Consider the following 19,324-nt stretch of genomic DNA (forward strand, 5'->3'; position numbering starts at 1 on the left):
AGCAGCTTCTACAATCACTGGAGATACAAAAGGCCCGTGTAACCAGCTTGTGAAAAACCAAGACAGAAGATCCTGAGGTCAAATATCAGCTCTGTGGCCTCGATAAACTCCCTGCACCTGAAAGCAGGTAAACAATCTGGGAGGAAATGTTCCAATCTGTACAATGGAGCTTACAAATCATGGCCAGAATGCTTAGCAGGTGAGAGTCCAGTGAGAAATGGATATAAAAGATCTTCAAAAACTGTACAGCATCAGGTATAGGTGAGGAAGGTCAATGTTACTGCTATGCTGTTGCTGTGCTATTGCTGTTATCAAAGTCAAAATCACCACCACCACAGATTTGGAAACTGAGGTACAGAGAAAAAGTGACTTGCTTATTAACAGGGCAGAGGCAGGACTGTAGTCAATCTGCTCCAACTCCAAGACCGGAAAGTGCTCAATGGAACTGACAACTAGGCCCCCACCTGGGCCACTCCACCCTGGAGACACAGACTTGGATAGCTTGCTTGGCTCACAAACAGAAGAGGGGCCAGCCTCAGCATCAGAGCGCCAGGTCTCCTTCTTTGTGTCACCACCATGCCACCCTGGGGCTCACAAGTCACGGCAGAGAGCCGGCATGGGGGGAGTTAAAGGAATCTGTACCCTTGATGTCTCCCTTACCAGCCTGCGGCCCCTTGCTCAGCCATCATTAGTTCAAAGTGATTGGGAACCGGGAGCGAGGGTATGTCATTCATAGTCCAGTGCCTGTGTATGTGGCTGGCAGCCCCGTGGCCTCACCTTCCATCTCTCCTCATTACAGCACATTATGGGGAGGTGAAGCAGATTAACCAGAAAGCACTGAGTCAGTCATTATCCTGCCTTTTGGTTCACCTGAAGGCCCCGCCTCATAGCCCACAGTCAGAGACAGGCCAGCCACATGTCCGCCTCATCTGAAGGACACTGCATGGCAAGACTGCAAGAAATGGAGCCCTGGCTGAGTTTATAATTCAGGGCTCTTCGCCCTCAGGCCCCATCCCTACATAGGCCTATGAGCCTGTCTCCCAATGTTACCTCTGCTGGATCCTCTATCATCTACCTCTATCATCCTCCTGGATGCTCCCTGTCCAGGCACCTTCTCCATTTATCAGGACCCGCAAGGTCTTCCCTCTTGCCTCACAGTTCCTGAAACTATGCCACTCTGTGTCTGTGAGGCTATGGGCGGACAGCCTGATGCCTGATTCAGCCTCCTCCCCTGAGTGCCTGGCACTGTGCCAGGCTCACAGCCAGCATGAAAGAAATATGTTGGATAATTGAGAATATGAGTGTCTGAACAAGTGAGTGAATGGATTCATGGATGGCATTTGGACTCCTCCCAATTACCAACGCAGCCCTATAGTCACTGCCCAATGTTTCTGGGCATTCTGAGAGAAATGATTTATGATTCACATTGTGAGTTTCCATGAGAATCATGTGAAACACAGAGGGAAATGTGGTCTCTTAACATTGACGTCTGAATGAAGTAAAGAAGGACTTAATATAAATCTGGAGGCTTCATGGGGTAGAGGCCAGACTGAGGGCAGAGGTCTGGGCCCTCACTTTTCACATTCACTTGCTGGGTGACCTCAGACAACCCTGTCCATCTCTGGGCCTCTGAAAAATGAAGGGGCAGCGGGGCCTCCATGGTGGTGCACAGGTTAAAGTCTCAGTGCCAATAAGCTATCGAGCTAGCAAGTTATCGCCAACCACTGTGGCATGAGTTCAATCCCTGACCAGGGAGTTAACCCACATGGCGCAGCAGACCTCTCCTATCTCACCCACTGCTCCCTTCAGCGGTATATTTCAGTCATTCTGCCTGTTCTGCTCCCCACTCTGTCTCTGGTGAATCCTCTCACCCCCCAACATTTCTGGCCTATACCACAGCTCTTGTATGTATAAATAAATAAAAATAAATCTTAAAAAAAAATGAAGGGGTAGAAAGCTTGCTTCCATATTTTCTGCTAGCTCTAAAATCATATATTTTGTCAATGGTTAAAAGATAAGCTTTTCCCAGATTCTAGAGAGAAAGGTAGATTTCATCCAATGAAGTTTTCCTGGTGCATCTCTTTCCTTTCTCCTGTGGCCAATGAAGTGTGATTTTGACCATCCCTTAGAAGGGCTCTGAGCAGGGCCTCCCCTGGTGGCGCAGCGGTTGAGCGCTGGGTTGCGAGGCTGCCCACAGCCTCTGCAGTGCCAATTCGATCCCCGGCCACTGGCAAGGGTCCCACCAAAAAAAAAAAAGGGGGGGGGCGGGGGCTCTGAGCAATGGGAGAGGCCATTTGTGAAGGAAGCTGCCTAGGATCTAGAGTATGTAGAATTGGCCCTGTCCAGGTTATATTACTACGTCATTCCAAGAGAAGACTGCTCTACTTGTAGGAGGGAAAAAAAACAGAAACAGGGCCTCCCCGGTGGCGCAGCGGTTGAGCACTGGGTTGCGAAGCTGCCCGCGGCTTCTGCGGCGCCGGTTTGATCCCCGGGTGCTCCCTGGCCACCAGAGGAGGGTCCCACATGGCGTGCAGACCTCTCCTGCCGCCCGCTGCTCCCCTCAGCAGTGTACTTCAGTCCTTCTGCCTGCTCTGCTCCCTGCTCTGGCTCTGGTGAATTCTCTCACCCTCCTGTGCTTCTGACTGTACCCAGTGCATGTATAAACAAAACAAACAAACAAACAAATAAATAAATAAATAAATAAATAAATAAATAAATAAACATGCCTCTATTAAAAAAAAAAAAAAACAGAAACAAAATACTGACCAAAATATTAAGGATCTACAATACCTGACCGTCTTCTTTACATCATCCTCATACCTGCCCCCGCTTGTTCCCTGAAGCCCAGTCACACTGGATTTCTTTCTCTTCCTCACTCCTGCCATGCTCCCTCTTATTTCAGGGACTTTGCACTTGCGATTCCCTCTGTCAGGCATATTCTTCCACCCCAACACTGATTCTCCTGGTGTTGCCCAACCCCTTCAGAGCTCCCCACAAGTGTATTTCCCACAGGAAGCTATTGTGACTTCTCGGCTTGCTCAGCCTGTTTTACACTTTCAGAGAACCTCAGACATAACCCTCCTCAGCACCTGGCACATTTGGAATACACAACCCTTTAGGTCATTCTTATTTATTGTGACTCTTCCACACATCTGCAGGCTCCCTGAGGGCAGGTCTAAGCCTATTGTGCTCACTGGTATACCTGGTGCCTAGCTCTGTTTCTTGCACATGTGGATACTCATCAATGTTTGTTGAGTGAATAATGATTTGCTGTGTGGCCTTAGGTAAGTCTCTTTGCCTCTGTGGGCCTCAGTTTCCTTATGTGAAAACAAAGCAGCTAGATGGTCTGTGTGAACTCTCATAGAAATTGAGCAGATGCAGCTAGACAATCACAGGGGGTGGCTCCTGAGGCCTTGCTCATTCTTGTCACCCATGGTTCTCTGGCACCTCTCCTCTTATGCACATAGCCTACACGGTTTTGAACATCTTTGGAAAACTTCTGAAGCATCACTAGAGTGAGGCCAGTCCTCACCACCAGTATCAGCTAGCAAAGTGCTGGGCAGTCATTGCTCATAGTACTCCTCTTAGACTCGCCCACCAGATGGGAGCTCTTGGCAGGCAGGAACTTGTGCCTACAAGATGCCAGCCCAGGCCCTTCACAGACTAGATGTCAAGAAATCACCTCCTGAATGGAATCTGGTACGCTGGGAACCTGACCGTGGCCCCATCTCTGCAGCCAAAGGCATGGCTGTTTCTTTCCCCGAAGCAAAGATGGAGGCTGCTCAGCCAGAGTCATCCTCCTCCTTCCTTCCTTATCCTGCAAATGACCCAACTGCGAGTTTGTCCAGTGAGACATTCTTCAATTCCAGACTCTTGGGTTCAGTCTCCAAAAGCACAGTAGGCGAGCTGATGAGAGAACTGATGGTAGGGTACACAGCAGCACCATCTTAATGTGGTTTATGGCCATAAAGTGCTTACATATTTCCACCTTCACCCTGACTGACAGGATAATGACCCAAGACCACCTCAAGTGGCCCAGAAGATCATTACACCCTCCTGTGCAAAGGGCCCCAGGAAACGACAACACTCATCAATGGCAGAGCCGCCAGACAAATCACACTCACACACCCCCGGCTGGCCAGAGTAACAGAAGCACTGAGCTAGAAGTTGCCAGAGCCCCAGACCTCGTGTCCTCCTGGCCCCATGAGATGCTGTGACCAGTCAAGGCTAGCGAGAACATCAAGATGTTCGCCTCTGAGTAGAATCTTGCATTTCACCCATACCTGGCCAAACGCCTTCAGGAGGGCCACCAGGCCTGTGTTTGGGTGGTGGGTGTGGTGGGCAGTGAATCATGGGACATACCTGCTCAGGCTTGATGGGCTCCGTGGTGGTGAAGATATCCGAATAGTGCTGCCTCTCAAACACACGGTCCAGCACCTCCAACTGCTGCTGCGTGAATAGGTCTCCCCGCATCTGCTTCCGTAGAAAATCTCTGCCAGGCAGTGAGTGACCATTCGGCACTGGAGACTCCTGAATACCTTCGATGAGCATGAGAGAGGAAAGGGAATGGAGGTCACACCAGTTACTAAACAAAGCATGTCAGACCTGAGATTTGGAAGAAGGCCTGAGAGCCCAAGAGTTCAGCTCCCTCTCGCACAAACGAGGAAACAAGGGCTTTGCCAAGGGGCTCCTAAGCCAAGGTCACCTTGCTGGTTAGTGCAGGGCAAGCCTCTGATAGCCGATAGCTGCATGCCAAGCTAGCACGAAGCCCTTTTTATAGACATCATTCTCACCTAATCCTCAAAACAACCCCACTTTTGATGCTATAATTTTCCCCATTTAGCACATGAGAAAATTGAGGCTTAGAGAGATTAAATGATTTGCCTGAGGATTAGAGCTCAAGTTGGCTGAGGGGCTTGATCACCAGGTGCCAATGCCTCTCTTGCACTTGAGACCCCCCACCTTGGAGGTACAGTTTTGTTCAGAGCTGATGCCCTTACCCAGCACATTTGCCACCATACCACGTGAACAAGCGGCAAGCCAGTGTGTTAGGAAGGCTTAGGGAAACAGATATCTCACACAATTCTAATGGGAATCCACTGGTCACACATCTGTAATTGACAACTTGACTAAATCTATCAAGATCACAAATGCACATTCCCTTTGATAGAGCAACTGCACCTCCAGAATTGATTTTACAGCTAGACTTACACATATGGGAAGTGATAGATGTACAAAGTTCTAGTAGCAAAAGACTAGAAAGAACCCAAGAGTTTATTTGTAGGGGCAGGTTGAATAAGTTACATGCACTCACACAGTGCGGCTGCAAAAGGAAAGAGGACCCCCTCTGTGAACTGATAGGGAAAGATCCCAGATACATTGTTAGATAAAAAATAAACAAGCTTCAACACGGCATGTGTAATATACAAGCTTTTGCATAAAAAAAGGAAGAAAATGTATTTGTGTGTATAGACAGGTTTCCCCTGCTCTCCAAAAGTAGAACATTCAGATTTGGTAGGTTATTTTGGGGGCCTGGAATGTTCAAAAAAATTCCACCTAAATTGATATTAATAATGTTCCCACCTACCAGCACACTGCTGCTGCAGACTTCACCCATCATGTGAGGAGTGAAGTCAAACCAGGAGCTTGAAGCGGTGGGATTTTATGTCACTGACATGCTGCCCAAAAGTTGGTGTGTCTTCCCCCAGTGTCCAGCATGAGTGCTAGACTTTCAGAGTCCCCTGTGGAGGCTGACAGCACAGATCACCCCAGCATTCTTTACAAGAAGTATCTTCAAAGGCAGCCCCTAAGCCCCCTGAGAAAATGGATCCCAGGTAAATTTTGCCCAAGACAATGCCATAGGCTAGGCTAAGCCTGACTGACCAGACAACCCAGCATGTGGGCCAAGGCAGAAGCTGACCTCTCTGGCCAATGTCCCCCATCCCAGAGCCTAGGCCCTCCTCCACTGACAGCCTTTGACACTGGATTTCCATGTGACAAGTCCTGTTCCTATTCCCAGAGCAGCATCCTCTCCCATCATGGCTTACCCTAAATGCATTCATCCCTACAAAAGCAGCAAGACTAGCAGAATATGGGAGTTCATGGCCCCATCTGGGCCCAGCAATATTTTCCAATTGGTTGGCACCCACCAAATGACCCTAATACACATACACATATACACAAAGATGGCTGAACTTGTTTCCCCTCAGTTATTGCTCTGGCCAACCACCCTGGCCCAGGCACTGCTGCCAAAGCTGGACCTTGGCCTCAGTCCTCAGTACTCAAACTATCAGATAGACCACATCTACTTTTAAAAGACTTCTCCCTGTCCATCAACTTCACTCATACCTCCCAAACCTATTCTGGCAGCTAGGCCCCACGCCTTAGCAAAAGCTCCTTTGTCATTCAATTACTGATGATGACTCTCACCAAGGCCTCAATCCACCCCCCACCCCTTGGGCACTGCCCATCTCTTCCTTCCCACTCAGGTTGCACCATTCAACATGCCCCAACCCTGGCCCTCCAGGAAACCTCTCCCTGCTAACCACACTGTCCTCTCCCAGATGTCCTCAAGCTCTGTTCCTCTCCCAAAGGCATGACAGGCAGGACTTTGGCTCAGAGATCTGAAAGGGCACAGACTTCCACTGAGGAAGTTCGGCAAGTGTGGCCCCTGCAGGCCAGGTCACTGGTCACCGAGTAGGATCCTCCACAGAGTAAATGCTCGGGTGCGTGGCCCACCCATGAATTTGCATGGGGGGAGGGGTCTTTGGAGGCCACTCCCACAAGGACACCATGCACACTCCCAATGCAGGTGGCCTCACCTCCTCAACATGTCATTATTTATTCATTCATTTAAGAAATATTGATAAAGTGCTTACTCTGTAGTAGGTAATAGTTTTTTAGCCAGACAAGCCTTTCTTTCCAATCAGAAAGGGCAGCCAGTTTCAGTTAAGTACTCACCCAAATAGACATGGTTACAAATGGTGATTCATACTAAGTGGAAAAATCTAGAAATACATACAATGACTATGGTGTGACTTCGCGGAGAATTGGGGAGTCTTCCAAGCAGGAGTCTTGCTTGAGAGTCCAAGACAAGGCATCAGTAGGGCAAAAGCAGGCAGCAGTGGAGAGGGTATGCCCAGCAGAGGAAAATGGCTTTGCAAAGGCCAGGAGATGAGAGGTAGATGGACCGAGCTGAGAATAATGGGAAGAGACCCCAGGATTCTCTGGAGAGACAGCCAGTGGTCACGACCGAGGCCACGGAGTGGATGTTAGCCTTCTGGGTCCTCCAGAGTGGGGTAAGGGAATAACCCTCCACATGTTGCAGTCCCAGGGCCCAAATCCCTAATTCCTTTACATCAGACCTGCTCCCAAGCTTCATCTTTTGGAAAGACTAGGTGCTGATAACATGAATTTTGCATTTGTGGAAGTCTGAAGGTAGAGCATACATTTATCCTGTCAGCTACAGGTGACCACCCCACAGTGGAAAGGCAAGCCCTTCCTCACTGATGTGAGCACTGTTGCTAGGACAGAGAGGGAGCCGGAAGTCGCGTGCCATGTCTGCCAGGATGCCTTCCTTCATGCATAGTCACTTCGTTCTCTAGTTCTCAAGACTCTGACCACTGTCTTCCACATCTTAGGAGTCAAGTTCCCTGGGCCCTTCACCCCCACACTATATTATTGGTTACATTGGTGGATGGGAGAAACCAGAGTTAAATCATCTCTGTCTCCTCTATTCCCATCCAGGGAATATTTGTGGAATAAATAACATTTATTTTATTTTTTTAAAGATTATTTATGCATACAGAGGTATGGGGAGAGGTATAGGGAGTGAGGCAAGAGGTATTGTTAGGCGGAAAAGGATGTCCTAAATCTAATTCCATACAGGCTTTGTGGACTCCACCCCCACCCCAGGCCAAAGCCAAAGACACTGGGAACTCCAAATCCCATCACCACCAAAGGGAAGGTGGCTGGGACCTGAGGGTGGGGTTAAGCAGCCAAGTTGGTATAAAGGCAGATACGTGGGCTTTGGGGGGGGCCCCCAGTTTGGCTCCCCACCAGCTAGCAGCGTCCGGCCAGCTCTGAGAGTGACTTTGGGGGCTCCCATTTTGGCTCTCCACCAGCTAGCAGCGTCCGGCCAGCTCTGAGAGTGACTTTGGGTTTCCAGGTCGGCGGATCGGGTAGGACGCATTAAAGACTTTATTTCCCTATTTTCTCCCTGAGCTGTACATTTTCCTTATTTCCTTTTCCCTTGTAAATAAACCTTTTATTAACCTTTTGTGTGTGCCTGTAGTGGAGTATTCATAAGTCCCTTTTAAGCACGCGGGTGAGGACCCACAGCCAGGAACCCGTTCAATATTGGGCTGTCCTATAACAGTATGGGGAGTGAGAGAGAGAGTGGGGGGCAGAACAGGCAGATGTACTGAAATACACTGCTGAGGGGAGCAGCGGGCACCCCAGGAGAGGTCTGCTGCACCATATGGATCAGCTCCTGTTTGGGGATCGAACTCATGTTGTAGTGGCTGGCAATAGCTTGATAGCACTGTGTCTTTAATCCCTGAGCCACCAGGGAGGTCCAACATTTATTTCAAAAATAAATAAATGAACACATTACTAATACCTTTGACAACCACCTTCACTCTGCATGTCTGGTCTGCAGATGTCAGGATCCCTCCATCTCATTCATTCATTCATTCTTCCCTAAACTAACCTTAGTAAGCAAATACTGTTAACACTGTCATACAGCTATGGACAACAGCTGGCCTAGCTCTGTCCTCATGGAGTTATATCCAGTGGAAGAGACACACATTAATGGAAAAACAATCAGACCAGTAAAGGAGGTATCAACCAAGACAAAATTCTCTAACAAAGAGGTTCATGGTGCTCAGAGACCAGCAACATGGCTGACCTGCCTCAGGGTGCGGCCCACAGTGGGTGACAGTCAGTGTGAACCAAAGAACCCACAACACGCTCAAGACAGCCACGAAAGTAAACACCAGAAAATCATGCCCTGCACGAGGGCAGGTCTGATACTCCAGGCCTCCAGTAGAATCTTCCGTGGCATTCTTTATCTGTGCCACAGAGCTGTGATGCGACTTCATCGGGAATGTGGTCTTGGAGGCAGCCTACAGAAATGCTCAGACCCATTTTATTCCAGGGAGAAAAGTCTGAACTCGCAATGTGAATAGTATGCTTAAATATATGGACAGACATGGGCAAAAGTACAAAGGTATACAGGGGGCCTGGTATCTTTAAATCTTTTTTCTACTCCAAATCAAATAATATGTAATAGACCCAGTGCTGGGCTTAGTCAACCATGGCTGGTAGAATTAACATTCTGGAAGCTAGCTTCAGGGGAGCAAGGGGCAGGAAGCCCCGTCTCGGGGAGCAAAGAAATGCTGCCTTTAAATTTCAGGTTAAACCAATGTTATTCACAACCCGGCTTTGAAGCTAAAAGCTTTACACAATCAGGTCTGGTCACGCAAAGGGGGAGGAAGCAAAATAGCCTCAGATTTCCATCTGTCAAGAGAAAGCTGTCTCTTGTGTGTCTTAAAAGATCATAAACCCATTGCGTTTTCTTCAGAGCACAGCAAATTCAGGGGCTTTGCATTTTTCTTGGAGGTTCTGGTTTGTTTCTTTAAAAATCATCATGTATTTTATGCCTGCAGATGCTCACTGGGAGAAAAACAAACAAACAGGAATCTCCATAATCCCTCTGGTATCATGACTTTCAGGGATACAACCCCAGTTGGAGGCCAAGGAGCCCCAGGAAAGGAGGCTAGTGCCACTTGGTCAACCTCCTGCCTTTCTCAGAGTCCCATTTCTCTACTGAGCTCAGACCCAACCCAGAGCCCTTGCAGACCCACCTTCATCCTCATGGCTGCTCCTCAGTATGCAGGGCAGTGTCCAGACCCAGTGGGAAAAGGATTGGGTGCCAACACACCAGGGTTCTAGCCCCAGCTCTGCCCTTATTTACTGTGTGAGCCCCAGCAAATTTCTTTCCCTTTCTGAACCTCAGGGGTTCCATCAATAAAGTGAAGAGTTTGAGTCAGTCATATCTGCTTTCTCCTCCAAAATGCACCTAGAATTTGTCTATTAAATAGTATTAAATGAGCATTAACTTATTTTCCCATGTGGATTGTTTGTAAGGAAATCTTTGAAAGGGTTGTTGCCCAATATTCACCCCACCCCTAAGCAATAACATGGTATACATGCTTACCCAGGGGATCCACTGTCTTTCCCAATACTTAGTTTAGGAATAAACATGTATGAGGAGAGACATTTGGGGGGGCAGGGGCTTCAAGAAGAATGTCAGAGATGGGAAGAATTGTCTTATTTCTTCTCTAGTACATATTTACCCTTAATCTTTTTGAAGTTGTGAAAAAAAAACTCCCAGATCCTGTTACTGCTTTTCTGTACACCACCACCACCACCACCCCCCACTCTTACCCCAGTGTCCCAAGTCCTCTCCAGAACTGTCCTGCAGTGTTCCTTGCTGGCTGACATCCAACCAGCTTGCTGCTACTAACTGGGGTACCCACTCCAAGATCTGCTTCTCCCAATGAAGAAGGGGCAGACAGTTTTGGTGGTCCATTTGCTGCAGGAGTCTAACATCAGGGTGGTTGGGAGATTCAGCTTGTGTGACCTGAGACATTTCTAGCTTGGGCCAAGCGAGCATAGGAACCTTGGGATTGGTGTCCTCTGATGACTGCAGTGCTAATTCTGAAAGCAATTTATAAAGCAGAGACCACCCTAATTCATATTATGCTAATTTGCAGCTTTAAGAAATTGTTTCAGATGCAACAAAAGCCTGCTGAGGGCAGTAGTAATTCCAAGATTTCTTCACAGGAGGGGCCAGGCATGATTATAAATTATCAAAGCAGGGACAGGGTATTTGTTCCAGGGCTTCATTAGAAAAATGTTCTGCATACAATTGATAGCATCATCTGTCCCAAGTAAAGAATAAAAGGGCTACTGACAGAGATGAGGGGGACTCAGGCTTCTCCAAGGCACCTGACCCATCCAGGATGGAGCACTGTTCAGTGAGGCACTGGTAGAAGGTATTTCTGCATCTTTAAATTTCATTGATCCTCAGAACATCTATATAAGGTTCATATTGTATCCTATTTTACAGACTTGAGATCTGAGGCTCAGAGAGACTGACTAAGATCTATCAGCTGAGATTTATACCTTGGTCTCTCTCTTTTTTTTTTTAAAGGTTTATTTATTTATGCATACAAGAGCTGGGGTACAGGCCAGAGGTGCGGGGGGGTGGGTGGTGAGAGGATTCACCAGAGACACCGTGGGGAAAAGAACAGGTGGATCTACTGAAATACACTGCTGAGGGGAGCAGCAGGTGAGACAGGAGAGGTCTGCCGCGCCATATGGGTAGCTCCCTGGCCGGCTGGGGATTGAACTAGTGCTGCAGAGGCTGTGCATAGTTTCACAGTGCTGTGCGTAACCCCTTGCACCACTAGGGAAGTCCTATACCTTGGTCTCTTACCTGCTCTTTCTACTTCCCTTTACTCTTCATATAAACTATTAAGACTAAAGTCCTCTGTTTCCTCATCTGTAATCTGGGAACAATGTATGCAGGACAATCCCTGGGGCTTTTAAAAGGATTAAATAAACTAATCCTTGTGACACGCTTAGCCTGGCACAGGATTAGTGTGCAAACATTGTTAACTGCTGTCCTCATCATTTTCAGCGGGAAAAGTCTTACCCAGGACAAAGACTAAACCCTTTTGGTCTTCATGATTTGGCTTTCTAGTGAGGATCACCCCTCTAGTCACCACCAAAAGTCATCCCAACAGAGTTTCCCTTTCACCACACTCCCCAACACCACCATTCATTCTATCCCTTCCACTGTCTCAACCTTCACCCTGGCCCATTGAGCTCAGCCAGCATACTACCTCCTCTCTGACACCAACCTTAAAGTCAAAGGCAGATTTAATTGCCCTTTCTACTGGATCTCCCTAGGGAGCTGTAGGGGCCACCACTCTGTCTAGATTTTACTCCTCACAATCCATTCTGTGAGGCTGCTGCTCTTGGAATTTCCATTGTAGAGCTAAGCAAACTGGCAGAGACAATAACTAACCTATTGAGGTGACAACAAATCCATGACAGAGCACTTGCACACTTCTTAACATGTCTTCAGGTGATGAGCTGAAGAACAAAAGATACTTCTCCAAAGAGGAAATGCAAATGGCCAACAGGTATATGAAAAAATGCTCAACATCATTTATAATCAGGGAAATGCAAATCAAAACCACAATGAGATTACATCTTACACCGGTGAGAATGGCCCATATTAAAAAAAAAACTGGCAGCAACAAATGTTGGCAAGGATGCAGAGAAAAAGGAACCCTCTTGCAGTGCTGGTGGAAATGCAAACTGGTCCAGCCCCTATGGAAAGCTGTGTGGAGGGCCCTCAAATTACTAAAAAATGGACCTACCATATGAACCAGCGATTCCCCTCTTAGGACTCTACCCAGAGGACGCAAAAACATTAATTCAAAAGGAAACCTGCACTCCTATGTTTATTGCAGCACTATTTATAATAGGCAAGATATGGGGCCTCCCTGGTGGCACAAGGGGTTAAGCACCACACTATGAAGTAATCTGCAGCCTCTGCAGCACGAGTTTGATCCCTAGCCGGCCAGGGAGAAACCCACATGGCAAGGCAGACCTCTCCTGTCTCACCTGCTGCTCCCCTCAGCAGTGTATTTCAGTCAATATGCCTGTTCTGTTCCCCAATCTGTCTCCAGTGAAGCCTCTCACCCCCACACCTCTGGCCTGTACCCCAGCTCTTGTATGCATAAATAAATAAATCTTTATAATAGGCAAGATGTGGAAACAACCCAAATGCCCAAAAATAGATGACTGGATCAAGAAGATGTGCTATATATACACAATGGAATACTATTCAGCAGTCAAAAAAGATAAACTCATGTCATTCACAGCAACATAGATAGAGCTGGAAGGGATTATGCTCAATAAAATAAGTCAGAAGGAAAAAGAAAAAAAGCAGATGGTTTCACTTAGAGGAGGAATATAGGAGAACCAAATAAGGGATCAGGGAAAAATAGTAAGAAAAAAAAGCCAACAAGATTGACAAGCAATTATAAATCAGAGGCATTCCGCAGGGGAAGAGGAGGGAGAGGGACCAAAACAGGGGTGGGAAGAGCACAAGGAACTATGGTGATGGTGCATGGGTGAATTGGTGGTGGGAATTCTATGGGGACTACATCTGAGAGGAGAAAGCAAACATTGTACAAAAATGAACAATGATGTAAAACATATATAAATAAATAAATTATATTTTTAAAAAATCCTTACTCTGTCTCTGACAAGTCTATCACATTTGAAGAACATCTTTAATCTCGCTAATCATCAATTTTCTCATCCATAAAATGGAACAATAATGACACCTGGAGCTGATGAGAGAATTGAATGAGGATACATGTTAAATGCTTTGTATAGTAAGTGCTCAATAAACAGGAGTTATTTTTAGCATTGTTATTTCACTCCTTGTATACCAAAAGTAAGAACATTCTGAGGACCGACTCCATGTCTGATTCACTTCCAGCATAGGAGAAGCTAATCAATGTTTGTCAACTGAACAAGTGATCTAGGAAGACATGAGGGGTTGTAGGTCTGGATGGTTCAGGGGAATTCAGCAGTGGGACAGTCTCTGGCATGATCAGAGATACCAGGAGAAACCCTTCAGGAGTGGTTTCCATTATATCTGTGACCCTAGAGGAATCAACTAAGAGTTTATATTCCACCTACTTCTGAGAAAGATTTGAGGCAATTCATAAACTTCCAAGCAATAGGATAAACAACAACACTCAGCTGAGCTTTAAACTTTCTGGTGGTACATACCAAAGGAAAATTCAGCAGGTCATATATTGCTCAGAATTCAACAATGACAAGATGTCATTAATTCTTCTACTCAAAATAATTCACAGAGCTTCTATTCTCTGCATGGAGGTGTTTGAATGCTTATGTGACCCAAATGACTAACAACAGGGAGAAAGGGTACTGGGGAGGGGCCTGAGATAAAAGGAGGTTCTGAAATAAGGGGACAGGATTCCAAGCACAGGCAAGATTCAGTCTGCAATTTTCTAGAGCACCTGCTTGAGCTGGTCCTGTGCGAGGGACCAGGGAGGCAGGTCTGGAAATACCCCGTGGCAGCCCAGAACCAAAATTGATGTTTCAGGTGATTTTGTAAATCCCATCCTAAACTGGGGCCACAGACTGAGAAAATCAAAGTGGCGTGGAGGAAAATTCCATTGGAACTACCGTTATCCAGACATTAGTTTCACTCAATCTTTCTTCTCGGAGAAGGAAAACGCGAAATTGTAAAATTGCCAAATACGTTCAGGTTCAACTAGAGTGAATCTGATTGTGCTGTGTGTTACCTGATGAGTCACAGGCTGTCAGCAGGGAAAAGGCCCCAAGGGACCAATGATTCTGCTCTCAGGGATGGGGAAGATGAGGTCAGACTGCAAAGGACTGTGAGGAAAATGAGGTCAGACTGCAAAAGACTGTGCAGTGCCAGAAGCACAGCAGAAGAGAGTTGGGCCTAGGAAGACACAGGGCCCCCAACTCTTGCTCCAGTCCTCACAGACCCATCTATCCAGAACAAGAAGCACCAGACTCCTACTGGGTGTCTGGCCCTACATTTGGCCCCTGAACTAGAGAGGGGTTTAGGTTCTCGTGCTTGTTCTCCAGCAGAGGACACAGACAAGTGACTAATTCCAATGTAGTGATGTGTGTGAGGGAGACTGAGAAGCAGACAGCCCAAGGGCCCACGGGTAGAGGTCAGTCTTTGCATGGAGCTTACTCTGTGCCAGCCATTGTTCTAAGCACCTTATCTATTTAATCCTCATAACAACCCAATGATGTCATGGGTTGTATTATTGCCCTCTCCCACTTTATAGATGAGAAAACTGAGGTGTTGGGTCACAGAGAGTTGCACAAGGTCACAACAGCTGAGAGAGGAGCTGGGATACAAACTTGATAGAGTCTGCTTCTTAACCTACACTAAGCTACTCCACTTAACCCAGACTAGGCACATGGATGATCTGGAAAGTCTCTCTGGAAAAGATAAAGCCCAAGTCTTAAGGAGGAAAGGCTTATTTTAAAAAAAAAAAAAAAAAAAAAGCAGCAGGAAAGAGAGGAAGGGCATTCCAACCAGGGGAACAGAATATGCAAAGGCCAGAGTAAGCCTGGTGCCTGGGAACTGGCTATAATTCAGTGGGATGAGAATGCAGAAACTGGAGGAAAGGGAGAAGAGCAAAGTGTACAAGCCTCTCCCCTCTCTCTAGCTGCTCATCATCATTATCCATTATCTAGAGCCTAAGATATACTCTGATGTATAAGCAGTACAAATATATTATTGAAGCTCTCGTGGTGTTGGTATGAAGAGATGGGATTTCTTTGTGCTTCCATGAATCAAGATGACCTCAAAGAACAGAAAGAAAGGAAGTAATACCTTATGCATCGCCGCAGGACAAATCTGTTCTCTCTAATCCATACTTTCCAAGTCCATTACCTCAAACAGTAGTGCCTAATTACTCCACCTTACAGAAAGATATGCACACTAATTAGGAAGAATGTTACCCACCATAGTGAAAATATTCCAAAGCAAATGAAATATTATTAAGAGCAAAAGGGGGATTTGTTTCTGTGAATTGTGCTTTTAAATGAGATCAAAGAATGATAAAGGCTTTGTTTTAATTACACCTGGAAGGACTCCTTGTGTATGCAACCTTTTTTCGACTTTCATGCACACAGTAGTCTGTCCCCCTTCCCCCACCACACAAAATAAATAAATAAAAGGGTTTAAAAATCATATTTACTCTGATATCTTTGCATTACCCCCATTTGAGTTTTTGAATTACTGTCTTTATTTTTTTCCAGGGACAATATAACTAAAAAGAAGGTTCATATTTTGAAGTGTATCTATCTGATCATTGCACAAATGTTTTCAGGAGAAATCACTATATTTCTCCAAGATGGGTATGGGTTTTGTCATAGATCAAAGTGAGAGGGAGGAAAAAAAAGATAAATCATCAGAGATCCAAAAATACTTTTCATTTGGAGAAGATATCAGGCCATTTCGATGGGACTGATGGAGTCCCTGTTCTGTCTCCATTACCCGAGGCAGGCAGTCCCAGCCAGGAGCCAACTACTGAGATTATATTCCCCATAAGATGGTCCCCAATATATATATATATATATGATCTTCAACCTCTATTGATTGACCAATTTCACAAGCAAAGACTGGTGAAATGAAGCTGAAATGAACATCATGCTTTAACTCATTGAACCTATCAGGCCTGAGTTAATCTCACTGTCCACTGTCTCTGATAGAATTCAATTGATCAATCATGTTTCGGTGATAGTACCATTTCACTGGCTTATTGCTTCTTCATTTCAGAGCTTGACCTGTTAGATATACTCGGACTGGCTCGACTCCTCTTGGATACACAGAGATCAGCCTCTGTCTGCCATCGTGTGTCATCTCCTGTCCCAGCTGAAAAGAACTTGAGAGGCTTTTGTGTGTATCTGTGGTATGTTTTTCCACCAAACACATGCACATGGGCAGTGGATTTATCATGGCATGGAACTGAGCAAGCACAAATTCTAAGAGGGGCTCTTCATTCCTCGCAAACGCACTGTCATTCCCTTTTGCATAGCTAAATTCATTTAGGCTCTGTGTTCTCCTGCAGGCATCTTCTTGTATGATACTGGCAAGCATGTATGCCTTGATCAGGTAAGGCACATGTGAAAATGATAACAACCATAATAACAACAATCACCCGTCCTTGAGTATATACTCATGCTGACCTTTCACACTCATCAGCTTATCAGCTTCTCACCCTAATCTCAGAAGGTGAAGAAGAGATTATCATTCCATTTCACAGATGAGAAAATAAGCATGGCAGGGAGGGGAGAGGGTGACTATTCAAGGTCACACAGCAATGTTATCAGATCAGACAAGACTGAGGGCCCAGATGTCTCAGATTCTGAGTGACGCTTACTCAACTGAGTCCATTCTCCAGGCCATCTCAGAATTTCAGGGGCACACACCCTTCTGCCCCCATGACTTGGATAAAGGAAACACTCAAACTTCAGTTCAGAGAATTTTAGGGCTTAGGATAGATTCTAAGATTGCCTATAGCTTCTTGGATGATTTTAGAAATTGAAGCCCAGAGGGTAGTAAAGTGTTATCCAGAAGTCACCAAGACACTCAGCCATCCAACTGGGACTTGAACCTGGATCCGAAGCCCTTGGGCCAGGACTCTGTGCTTTCTCTCATCACTCCCTAATTTATGCCACGCCAATGAGCTCTTATCAACAGAGAGAACTTCATTCTCCTCTGTCAACATGGCCCAATGCGCTGTTATGTTTCCTCCGTGGCATTTAATTTAATTTTCCCAACTGCAAGCCAAGACGCTGCGCTTTGGGAAATCAGGGGACAGGGGCTTGGCCTGGCTGTCTGCCTGGGGGAGGTGGCTCTTGGAGCCACAAGGCTGAGCCCAGCATGGGAGTCTCTGGAGGAGGCCAGGGCAATGACAGTTTGCAAATAAGCCTTGCATCTGCTCAGGCTGGCAGAGTCCGCAAACACACTAATGGACTTTCCTCTGCCCGCAGGGAGCTGGGGAGAAGCAATAAATAAAGCAGGCGCCTCTGGGGGGAGCCATTGCTGAGGCAAGAGACAGAGCTGAGATTAGGGACTGTTTGAGGAGGGGGGAAGGGCTTCTGGACCTCCCACTACAGCACATTGCCTCCCTTTCTCACAAAACGACAGTCCACCTCCCAGGAACCCTAATCCCTACACCCCAGATTCCTGTCTGTGTCCCAAGCCATCCAGCCCTTGTGTGATTGTATTGATGCATTTACAGTTCATTCCAGGCACAGAGGGGCTCACAGAGACCCCACTGCGGAGAGATGAGACAGAAGCCTGATGACAGGAATGGCTACCCAGGTTCGGGGGCAGTTTCATGAGATGAGGAGGGCAAGTCTGTCAGAGTTAGTGGCTCACTGGGCAGCAGAGGACCAAACACGCCTCTGAAGTTCCTGTTGGAGGTTCTGGGCTGCCATCCTCTGATGCCCCATCTCACCCTGAGAAAGATCCATAGTGGGCCATAGTTTATAAGGCCAACTGTATCTGGGTACACGGCCCTACAGTCTTACCTTTCTGGCCTCCCTTCCTCCCATCTCCTTTCTTATTTTGTTATCTCTCCTTTCTTATTCTAGCCACACTGGACTCCTTGATGTCCCCCAACCGGACCACACACCTCCCTGCTTCAGGCCTTTACATACGCTGTTGCCTCTCTCCAGAACATTCCTCCCCAGATACCCGTTCGGCTCCCGGAGACTCTGCTCATATGTGGTCTATTATTGTTACCACCCTCTATAAACCAGCTTACCCCCCCTTCCTTTTCTGTCTCCTCTCTAGCTTTGTGATTCTCCAGAGCATTCAATGACATGCCCTTTATTTCCCCTATTTATTCTCTCCTCTCATTAGATATCACTCATGAAGGCAGATATTTCTGTTCTGTTCCTTGCTGTGTCCCCAGCACCCAGAACAATGCCGCCATCAGCCTTGCCCAACATGGAGTCAGAAGCCAGCAAGTGGATGATGACTCCCCAGGGGCGAGGCCCAGCCTTAGAAGTGTTTAAATGACAAAGATGGTAGAGCATTGGGTGCCAGCTCTGGTTCTGCCACTTGCCAGCTGTGTGACCTTGCTTACACAGCTCTGCTCATCTGTGCAGTGGGGTCGATAACTCATGCCAAGTCTATAGCACTAGGGCAAGACAAGTAAGCCAGTAGCCCCCAAATGAGGTACAGCACAGCCTCTCAAGTTAGCTGATGAGGACAGGAAAGGGAAGGACAAGAAGTGAACAGAGAGGGTGTCTGGCTAAGCTGCATCCCCTGGTCCAGGCCTTTATTCATTTTTTTGCTGGTGTTCGGACTCCAAGCATAGTGGGCTAAGGTAACCCAGTCTCAGCTCTCAGCAGAGTCTGTTCTCTAGCAGGGAAACAAAGCCTGAAGAGGGAATTAGGATTTAAGCTCAGGAAAGTATCCTAAGAGCACCCCAAAGAGCAGGCAGTAGGTTCCCAGAGACAGAGAGAATCTGCCTGATGTTGGAAGGGAGGAAGGTCAGGGAATGTTTTCTAGAAGGAAGAGGAGGAAATAGCAGACTTGGACTTAGGGCCATGAGGAAGGAGGCAGAGGCTATGCCAGGAAGATGTGGGTGGGACTGTGATCACCAACCTAGGCCCCCAGGGAGATTGCCACCCATGGAAT

The 19,324-nt window shown here is 46.9% G+C and overlaps 1 protein-coding gene across 1 annotated transcript in view; it reads right to left on the bottom strand.

Moving 5' to 3' along the window:
* PAX5 (paired box 5) overlaps positions 1 to 19,324 on the bottom strand; it is a 154,250-nt gene that overhangs the window by 93,502 nt on the left and 41,424 nt on the right. The window contains exon 6 of the mRNA XM_054689166.1: positions 4,363 to 4,538. Coding sequence (XP_054545141.1) covers positions 4,363 to 4,538 — 176 coding nt within the window. The remainder of the gene's footprint in view (positions 1 to 4,362; positions 4,539 to 19,324) is intronic.

The sequence above is a fragment of the Talpa occidentalis genome, unplaced genomic scaffold, assembly GCF_014898055.3.
Source record: "Talpa occidentalis isolate TD23 unplaced genomic scaffold, MPIMG_talOcc4v2.1 talOcc4.7, whole genome shotgun sequence".
Classification (NCBI taxonomy): domain Eukaryota; kingdom Metazoa; phylum Chordata; class Mammalia; order Eulipotyphla; family Talpidae; genus Talpa; species Talpa occidentalis.